Raw genomic sequence first — 10514 nt, 5'->3', positions numbered from 1 at the left:
TAATAGACACTATGTTGTGAGCTAGCGCCAGTATTGTGCGTCTTCTTTTCGTGTCCTCTTCATTCAGCGCTGTTTTTCATCATCACTTATTTCAATACTTCCGATTCCACAATAGAATCAGCGCGAGGATACTACTACTTAATTTTCAAATGCTACACAGTGTCGTGTGTTTCCTAGTCTAAAATTAGGTTTCAGTTCTTCGCTAATCCCCCTCAGTGGGTATGAGTTAGAAGTTTCATCATCATCATCATTATCCGATGAGGCTTGAGAAACTCGACCTGGCGTCACACTCTGATGAAAAGCTACCGAGTATAGAGTCCTGGTGGAGTCCGCGACCGTCGGCGACCTCCTCGATCCAGCCCACAAGGCCTGTCCTAACTTCGGGAACTGCACCCTTCGATTGCAAGGCAAGTCGGGAAATCTTGCTGTAAAGAACTCTCGCGAAAGCTGAATGAATTGAAATTTTAGTAGAATCAGAGGGGAAAGGGTCGGCAAAAATATTTGTTTTGACTAAATATTGAACTGAAGGGCAAAGAAGCTCAGTGTTGGTTTAGCGACGAATACGTTTTAGCACGTGCGGGAGGCCTCGGGCAGAAACTTAGCAACGCCCGGGACTGAAACAAGAAAGGAGAACGACACGGTGCTTTGTCAATAGTAATTTACGGCTGAACAACGGCGAAATTACCAGCCAACGATGAGGTGGAGACAGAAACCACGCGAGGGGTGACCTGTTTGAGAATGAGCGACGTGGCATTAATGTTAAAGAGGGCCATGACCCTAGACCTTAGAGTTCGAATTGTCGATTACGGTCTGAACTGAGAGAGGCCAAACAAGTCGTAAATGACGCAGCACAGGGTTGCGATTCATTCAATAAATCAATGAATAAATCAGTCAATCAATACTGATGTGCAATGCACAGGCTTTTTATGGGTATAAACATATAAAAAGAGCTTGAATAACTCCCTGAGGCAACATGGCGTTTGTACTGTCGTAGCGTAAAGCTGTGAGTTTGTACAAAGAGGATATGTTTTGGCCGCGTTGAACGGTGCATTATTTATCATTCCGTGCCATATATGACATTGCAGGGGTGTTACAATCGTTCGAACGGTTCAACGTACCCAACCACGAGGGCCTAACCGGCAATGGAAGCAAATTTTTCGTCCCTGCTGCGAAGCGTTCTGGAGGCCAAAGCGAAGGAGCTCCATGACGTCAGCAAGTTCCTCTGGGAGAACCCGGAGACAGCGATGCGCGAGACCAAGGCCCACGACAAGCTGTGCGAGTTTCTCGAAGGACAGGGCTTCAGAGTGCGCCGACATTACTACATGGACACGGCATTCAGGGCCGAGTATGGTGCGCCGGGGGGCACCGATGGTATGTCGACATAAACTGTGGTTTTTCGGCGGCAGCCGCTAAAGAACATGCCCCTCCTGGGTGCCAAAAATAGCTTGTTTCTCTTGAAGATTCATTTCGTTGCAGTTGTATGGACTCTTAAGGCGTACTTGTCGCCGTCGCCGTCATGTTCCGTAATCTATAGGATCGCCCCACGCATCGCCATTCTAAGCACGAGTGAAAGCGCTCGCGACCACTTGATAACGGACGCTGCTTGATCAGAGATGAAGTGATCCTGTTGTCTTTATTGTCCAAAAGGATCATAGGGATACTTAAAAGACGTGTCACCAGGTTAGGACTGGGAAGATCCAACAAAAAAATCAGAAAGAACGCCATGTCGCTCTTTCTGTCTCTTCCGAGTTTTTCTGACCTTGTGCCACGTATTTCCAAAAACAATGCACCAACTGGCCCAACGTAGCGTACTGATGGTGGTAGGAGCCACACGGCAAAGGGGTGTGGTGGGGGAGACGAAGAGGGGGGGGGGGGTAGGTGCTGCGTGCTTTCGGCATGAAATGCATCTTATGCTTACGAACAACGAAAAACACGAGGACGAGCAGAGATACACACAGTACAAGCACTTTCGAACGACTGGTTTTCCTACTGGCGAACTCGGACTTTTTATCCGAACAGGACTTCGTGAAGCGTTTCTTGAACAATGTCAGCGCACATAGCGAGACACGCGAAGTGACGTAACAATCAGCATTCTTTAGCTTTCTTTAGCATTTTAGCATTCTTCTGCTGAACATTTTGTAACTGGCGCTAGACAGGAACACGAAAAAAAGGTGAGGAAATAGACAGACGAGTGCCAAATAACCTATTCCCTCCCCTAGTTTACATGTTCCTAGTATAGCGACAAACGAAGGCACCAACTCCCCCGAAAGCAAGTTCTTCTAGAGCACTTAAGCGTGAACGGATTCCATCTATACGAGACAGCTGTGATGGGTGCTGTTCCCTCAATGGAAATGTGGGATCGCGGTAGGAGGGGACTAGCAGACCACTCATAGCTTTGTGCGTGTAACGATTCATGAAGTCGATGAAGCGCAGCGAGAAGGTGCGCACATGTCGCGAGCGAGTTTGCGAATATCCCCGACAAGATTTTACTTGTGCCCGCGAAACCATACTTGCTTACCTCGCTTACTTGGGTCGGCGTCATCGAAGCCTTGGTAAGCGAAGCAATGAAAACCATGGGCTTATATAGCCAAATGGGGGGGGGGGGGGAGGTGCTGCGTAGTGAGTGCCCGTTTCTGTCTACTTGGCTTCTGTGGCTCGTCTTTTTTGCCTCCTACTTTTATTTGTACGTAACTGATTGATTGATTGATATATGGGGTTTGACGTCCCAAAACTATTTTTACGTAAACGCATCAACTCGCTCTGCAACGCATTCTAATAAATAGGGGGTGGGGGTGGGGGAATTGGAGAGGTTTGAATGTCTTAGTTTTTCAATTTTACTTGCGCACATATACATGCACGTATACAAACGCATGTACCGAAATACATAAAGTACCCCGAATACACTTCCTGGCTACGCCGCTGAGTGGAACTGTATGAAAGGGAAACGCTGGGGGGCCCGTCCTTCCTACTTTTTCAAGTTTCGTAGTAGATTGATTGACATGTGGAGTTTAACGTCCCAAAACCACCATGATTATGAGAGACGCCCTAGTGGAGAGTTCCGGGAATTTACACCACCGGGGGTTCTTTAGCGTGCACCCAAATCTGAGCACATGGGCCTACAACATTTCCGCCTCCATCGGAAATGCAGCCGCCGCAGCTGGGATTGGATTCCGCGACCTGTGGTCAAGTTTTGTAGTAGTAGAGCTCCAATTTGTCCGGGATTTCGAACTACGCCAACTGCTACAAAAGAACAATTTTTTGAGCAAGCTCTATATATTGCTGAATGAGTCAGGGAGACCACGTTAAAAAGGTTTGCGTAATCGTAATGCTTTGCGCTATCTGTATTTATTCATAGGTCCCACGGTGGCTGTTATGGCAGAATATGACGCCCTGCCAAGCATTGGCCATGGCTGCGGTCACAACTTGGTTGCTCAGAGCGCTCTCGGGGTCGCCGTGGCTGTCAAGGAAGCCATGGACAAGTTCACCCACCTCAAGGGAAAGGTACGCTATGGTGTCAGCAGGTACGAAATGTTCAAAAAAAAAGAAGAATGAGACATTCATGAAAGCAACTCATTCGAGAGATATTCCCATTACATTATTATTTTTATAATGGCTTCTTTCGCATAAGAATGAATCCACACGTGAGAACTTGACAACGACTACTAGGCATTGTTCCTGTTTTAGACAATACGTATTTTTCGTTTTTTTTTCAATTAGTACAATATGGCCGTAAGGCACCTCTCACCTCTGCAGATGAACCGTACGGTAAGCCGGAGATGCTTTTATAATGCTACAGTATACTGAAGTAAATAATGAAAAGAATATGCCTTACCAGCTTCTCGTTCGAAACCTGCAGGCTGTTTAAATAGGTGAGTTGAAAGGCGTCACAGCTTCTGCCATCTCAATCTTTATCAATTTAAAAGATGGCACTTAATGGCGGTTTTGTGTAAGAGAGTACAAGCCCATCTCCGAAGACATGAACCGATCTGGGCATGGTCCTCAGCAAGATATTGTGTGTGCGGGTGGGGGGTGGGGGGCATGCATCTTTTACACCCCACTGTTAGTGCTCGTGTAACCAGGTGACAAGGTCAAGAAAGAACACCTCAGAAAGAATTAGTGGATTACTGTTCCACCGTTTGTTTAGTGTGCGCGAGAAACTCGCTGTTGCATGATGACTAACTCAGTGATCGATGCTGAAGATCGTGGTTATCGGCACGCCTGCTGAGGAGGACAAAGTGGGCAAGATAACGCTGCTCGAAAAGGGCGCCTTCGACGACATCGACGTGGCCATGATGGCGCACCCTGGTCCCCGGGACGTACTGAGGATGGAGTTCTCGTCCAGCCAGAAGGTGCGGAGCTTTAGGGACGTCACCCCTGTGCGACTTTAAATGATTAATTTATGTAATATAATAACTATTTAATTAAATTTATTGCTTCCCATAGCATACATCGCGTCCCAATGACCTTGAGCCACCGGAGCACAGGTGTGGTCGTACTGACGTCTTGCCGCGTAATCAGCTTAAGAGAGGTGTCGCAGCTGTGCTAGCTTGGAGCCTCGCTGTTGTAAAATCACGTGAGCAGGCAAAGTCTTCGGCGCGCTAAATAACTTTGCTCGTGATAACTACAGATTTACACGCGTTAAACTCCTGCCAAGCTCTTTGGGTGGTGGTGGTGGTCCCACCACCACCACCACCACCACCACCACCAAGCTCTTTTTTTTTGCACAACTTAGCATGTACATTTCCACGAAGCTTATAAGAGAGAAATTCATGAAGCTGATTTTTATGAGCATGTGGCCAGTAATACGAAACGTTTTTCGGATGGTAGTGTGCTGATGATTACTCGGGAAATAATGAAGCAAGAAGAGGATTTCAAATCGAAGTTAGCCTACTTATCTAAAGTGACTGGATTCATGTCTGTGAAACTGGCCCGCGTCTCTTTGGGCTCCAAGCCAACTCGTCTTCTTGTCCTGTATATGCGAGAGCACCCCTCGGTATATGCGGTACGGTATATGCGTTTGTTATAATAGCAAATAGCCAATACTATCTTACATTAGCAATCACTGGCGTAACCTTACTTAGGAAATATTATACAGCGTTAGCCATTATCAGCCAGCATCTGAAGCAGACACTACCCATGATTCAGCCAACAATGTTGTCAAAATAAGGCTGGGCTGGGCAGTTCCGGCAGATTAAAATGAAGTAGAGTGGGTTGTGAACGGCTCCGCTTTAAAAACGTCCTCATGGGGAGATATGCAGGTGAAGTTGTAATCGCCATAAGGTCTGGTGGGTATCCAGAAGACGGCCGTCGGCGATCTGGAAGTCCTGATCGTGGTTTGGCTGAGCTCTGCGCCAAACTTTATCCACACTTGTTTGCAGCTTTTAGCAGCAATCACAGTGAGATAGCGATCAAGAAATGCAATCGCGACCACAAGTGTCGGTTTGGCACTGGTATAAAAGGAATACTGGACGACCTAGGCGGTTTAACGTCGCTTTGTGCTCGCAGCTGACGGTGACGTACACGGGCAAGGCGGCGCACTCAGCCGCCAGTCCTTGGGAAGGCGTGAACGCCGCAGACGCGGCTGTGTCGGCTTATCTCGGCCTAGTGCTGCTCAGGCGTCGCATCAGGGACACGGACAGCGTACTGGGCAAGTAGTACGGTTTTCGTTGAGTGAGTGAGTGAGTCGGTCAACGAAATTTTTTTTGAGGCACTAAAAAACTGTGGAGTCGTGCGGACCGCAAGAACCACCGGGAAAAACTCAGACGAGAGGGGGATTGGATGTTGACGTCCATTCGAAAGACCTGCTATTGGATATTCAGTGACATGTACACCGTAACGCGTACCACAGTGGCTGTGATCGTGTGCTGTTGAACTCAAAACTATGGCCGTGACACTTATATCCCGACACAACTTGACATTACACTCGCGCGCAGTTCAGCAGGACAGACTATAGTCGACCTCAGACTTTCTCCATTAGCAGAGAGGGGGAGGGGATGGAGTAAGGTAGATGCACAATGGCAAGGAAGTAGCCATCTTATAGCTTATCTAGGCAACGCATCATTGCCTGCTTTTTCCGTGCGTTTCTTTTCATTTACTCTAATTTTACTGTGTATTGTGGCCATCTCTTCTCCGTTCCGGTGTTTCTGCATAGAAGTGTCTCCTCATTGCCTCGTTGACTTCGACATTTTGTTCCTGACAGCGCGCGTGTGTCGTTGCGCAGCCCTGATCAAGGACTGCGGCCAGTACCCGAACGTCATCGCCGAGTCCAGCCAGCTCGTGTGCAGCGTACTGACGCCAGAGCCCGAGGACGAGCTGGACACACTGCAGGCGCGGGCCGAGCGCTGTCTGGCCGCGGCCGCCCACGCCACGGGATGCAAGGCGACCATCGCCCGAGGACGCCGATGCAGGCTCTTCGCGCACAACGACGCGCTCGTCAGGGCGTACATGACTCACGGAAAGGCAATGGGTACTGGAAGAACGCTGAGTAAGGCCTGGCGAGGCCCAATAATTTAGTGAGGGTCTCTCGGGAGGCCCTCACTAAGTTATTGATGAAGACGAGCGCCAATATACCCCATGCCATTATTCAAGCGGACCTGTAGCGTCATTACACGCTGTTATTCAATGATAACGGTGGCCAAGCACCTCTGACATATTGCGCTCGAAAAACTGCGTACTATACCCAAACTTTGGTCTCCGCCTTTTCCCACTTTTTGGTACGCGGAAAGTTGGGCGCCAAGGTCGACCAGGCCGTTATGAAATCAGGACGTTATCACCTCTATTCGGTTTTTGAATCCACTGTAAAGCTGTTTTCCTTTCCGACTCGACCGACCGCGAGAAAGGTGCAGGGGGAGGGGAGTTTGCGGTAATATTTTTTACCCCCCTCCATCTCCACTAAATGAAGAAACTTGTGCTTTGAGTATACAAAGGATTAGCGTAGTGAGAAACCAACGTTAATATTATATACGTGGTCCGCTGTATACAGTATTATCTGACAATGACCCTTTCCCTTTAGGGAGAGATAGATATAAAAAAGTTCATTAATCTGTAGCCTAGGGCGATGAAATATTTGTTATTGACATAGACTTGTATGCCTATTTCAGATATTTCGATCATTTTATAGTAAGTTGCATAGTTTTCGTTTTGTACCATCACAATGTGTAAAATATGACCCTTTTTGGACAGACTTTTTCTGCCACTAAACTTTCATAGTTATGAGCCATTAATAACTCATGATGCTTCGCATGAACGGTAGAATGCAAATAAGTATTAAAAAGCGTTATAAAACATTTACATAAACAAATAAATTGTAGTGTGAGAAGTTGACACGCTCAGCCCATACTGATTGCTTAATTTAAGCTCACAATATTAGCTAGGCTTGCGAAAGCAAGATAAAATGCAATTAAAAAATGCGTTTTTCGAGTTGCATCTCCCCTTAAGCTAATAATGCCACTGGATGTACTTTCTTGTTGCAGAAAAGAGTTTTAAGCCCCGTTTTTCTTGTTTTAAATAGTGGCGCATTGAGGAAATAGCCTGTCACCGGGTCATCTGTAAGAGCCGTACATATATTTGTGTACTATATAAGCCCATTTGTAATTGAAGTTCTGTCATGTGTGTGTGTAAGAAATACGGCGAGAGCAGTTGTACTCGACAGTGCAGCAGTCGCCTTGGTCAGCCGAGGCTTCCATTTATGCTTAAGGAGCGCGTATACAGCTGCATCTTGTCACACTTGAACTTACGGTGAACTCGAGAACGGGACGACATAGGCTTTTTGTACAGCTTCTCGTACCATGATCGCGCACCTCACCGTACCAAAGTCGGTTACATTCTACGAATAAATGTAACTTTAGCCCAAAGACGTAGCAGCGCTGCTCACAGAAAATTTCCGTAAGTGTCCCATTTAATGGCACATGCGCACTTCCGTGATGCCCGAAGGCACGGCTCGAGCATTCCACGTAGGTGATTCTCTTGTAAGACATAAAGATATATCGCATTGTTTTAAAGATACCTGGCGGTGGAGACAATATGAACAGAAAAATAGCCATCCTCCTTCCGTTTCGTGCATGAGCATCTCTTCGTTTCGGTTGAGAAACTTGAACTTTATCGCAAATTTTAGCAAGCATTCCGACCATTCCGACAGGAACTCTCAGGGAAACAATATTAAGAAGGGAGGAGAATTCTTATCATTAGATGCAGTATTATCAACGAAAAAAAAAATCCCAGTTCCACCGCAAGGCTAAGCAGTAAGCGCGAAAACAACCAATTGTAATGTTATGCGAATTGAAACTGACAACTCTTCTAGATACAATCACGCGTAACTTTACAAAACGCTGGCATAATAAAATACCGCTGCTCAAATGAGAGAAACGTACTCCGCTCAGCCCCTTCGCACCGAGAAGCGCAGTACGCATAGAAGGGTGTACGAGCCGTGCGTTGATGCCCACAGAGATAGTGCGCACCAGTGATCGCGAACGCACTCTTTTGTTCAACGTTCACAGTTGCTGGTCGAGTTCACAGTTGTTTCGTTCTAGAACAACGCAAGAAAACGAGACCGCTAAACGCAGGACGCAGCGCTGCGTCCTGTGCGTTCGTGATCTCGCGTTCTTGCGTTGTTCTGCCCCACTGTTGATAAATCAAATGGCCCACAAAAGAAAGCTCATATTTATTCCCAAGTACACCTCGGTGAAACAGTGGCTGGGGTGCGCGGCTGCTGACCGAAATGTCGCGGGTTCGACTCCGGCCTTGGTGGTCCCATTTGAATAAAACCAGTGCGATGACAGTACACGTCAAAGAACACCAGAGGGTCGAAATTTTTGGAGCCTGCCACTACGGCGTCTTCCATAACCATATCATGGTTTTAATAATAATAATAATAATAATAATAATAATAATAATAATAATAATAATAATAATAATAATAATAATAATAATAATAATAATAATAATAATAATAATAATAATAATAATACTGATAATAACTGTTTTTATTTTCGCCTATACAATGTTGATGGAAGGGATGAGCATAAAAGTCACTATCCTGTTTCTTACCTCCTTCGGGACTTAATACCCCAGCTATTATTACACGCTATTATTCATTCTGAGGTTGTATAAATAATAATAATATGTAGACCTCTGCGAACCACAGTCGCGATTTGATTACGCGTGAGCGAAAGTGGAGGGCTTCGAAAATTTCGACCATGTGGTGTTCCTTAACTTGCGCTGACGTCGCACAGTAACACGGACCTCTCGCGTTTATCCTCCATCGATATTCGACCACCGAGGCGGGGATCGAAGCCGCAACCTTCAGGTTAGCAGCTGAGAACTGTGACTGCTGCACCACCACGGCGGACTATTCTGGCAGCCGAGAACCGTGACTGCTGCACCACCACGGCGGACCATTCTTCTCGGGTCGCAAACGTCAAACTGGGACTCCGTGTAACGCAGGCGTGTCCTTCGTGGACATGGACCGGACCTGTCCGGTGTACGCGAGACGCGCCTGCGACTCGGCCAACGTGTCGCAAGAAGTGCCCACGCTGCTTCCACAGTTCGCCATCGGCCCGGTTGAAGCCAGCCACTCGAGGGAGTTCGCACGCGTCGCAGGATCCGAGGAAGCCCAGGCTCCCACAAGGGTACGACTGCCCTTCCCCATTGGCTGAGCCGGGGAAGTGTCGGAAGTTTCGGGCATAGAGTTTCCTGAAATTAACTAGAGGGGACTCTGGCGCTACGATCGTTCAGCGACCATGGGAATGATGCTTAGTGCACACATTTGCATAGTCTTCGTACTTGCGGGCGGCGAATCGTACGGGCACGCAGCGTCGCCATCTTGGAGGCCATGCAAGGCTCAACTTTTAGTGCAGGCATTATTCACGTGCTTTTATGAAGAATTAAGTGGCGAGAAGGAGAGTACGCGTGTAGTAAGGGGGATGAAGCCGAGAGAGAAGTCACTCTATATCGTTTTAGAGTTCGGAGGAGTGGTTTTGGAGGGCCTTCAATTTCCAATGGTTGACTCTGATGCAGAGGGTGACCCTGTTGCTGGCTCTGACTGCTCTGGACGTGTTCGCCGACCCGCAACTGCTGTCCGATGCGCGAAAGGACCTGAGAAAATGGAAGGCGGCCAGGCAGCCACCCTGCACCTGCCCCAGTGTGGGGGACTCTAGCTTGAATTCTGATTGAATGACGCTCAGAATGTTATTTTAGCTGACGCATATACCTATGTATAACGAACAGTAGGGAAGCATAGCGACCGGTGTTTCGTATAAAATGTGTAAACTTTCAATGTAGATCATAAAGTTAACTGTTTAGAGATCAAAACTACCTTAGCCTTCTATTTGGTATCTACGTTCGTAAATTCGACATCGTTCTTATCTGACAGAATACACGACTATCGCTCTATTCGTTTTGCTGACGCCAAGGTCGTGGGATCTGGAGTGCAGGAATAGTCGTGTGCTTTAATTTCATGACAAGAATTGCTGGAGTTTTGCATTCCTAAACCACGATATGATTACGAGGGGAGCTGC

At 47.2% G+C, this 10514-nt stretch overlaps 1 protein-coding gene across 1 annotated transcript; it reads left to right on the top strand.

Annotated features, from left to right (window-relative positions):
* The first annotated feature begins 127 nt into the window (after positions 1–127).
* LOC119168155 (xaa-Arg dipeptidase) lies at positions 128–10311 on the top strand. The gene is made up of 8 exons (XM_075867959.1): positions 128–407; positions 1086–1371; positions 3356–3501; positions 4200–4349; positions 5506–5647; positions 6221–6466; positions 9442–9626; positions 10015–10311. The coding sequence occupies exons 2-8, from the start codon at positions 1143–1145 to the stop codon at positions 10168–10170; spliced, it is 1254 nt and encodes a 417-aa protein (XP_075724074.1). The 5' UTR covers positions 128–407; positions 1086–1142; the 3' UTR covers positions 10171–10311.
* Positions 10312–10514: the final 203 nt, after the last annotated feature.

The sequence above is a fragment of the Rhipicephalus microplus genome, chromosome 6, assembly GCF_043290135.1.
Source record: "Rhipicephalus microplus isolate Deutch F79 chromosome 6, USDA_Rmic, whole genome shotgun sequence".
Classification (NCBI taxonomy): Eukaryota; Metazoa; Arthropoda; class Arachnida; order Ixodida; family Ixodidae; genus Rhipicephalus; species Rhipicephalus microplus.
This window is presented reverse-complemented; position numbering and strand designations above follow the sequence as displayed.

Excerpts from the sequence above, each read along its gene's own strand:
- LOC119168155 (XM_075867959.1), top strand. The coding sequence starts at position 1,143 with ATGGAAGCAAATTTTTCGTCCCTGCTGCGAAGCGTTCTGGAGGCCAAA. Across the intron at positions 1,372-3,355 it reads TGCGCCGGGGGGCACCGATG|GTCCCACGGTGGCTGTTATG; the intron begins GTATGTCGACAT and ends ATTTATTCATAG. Across the intron at positions 6,467-9,441 it reads GACTCACGGAAAGGCAATGG|GCGTGTCCTTCGTGGACATG; the intron begins GTACTGGAAGAA and ends CGTGTAACGCAG.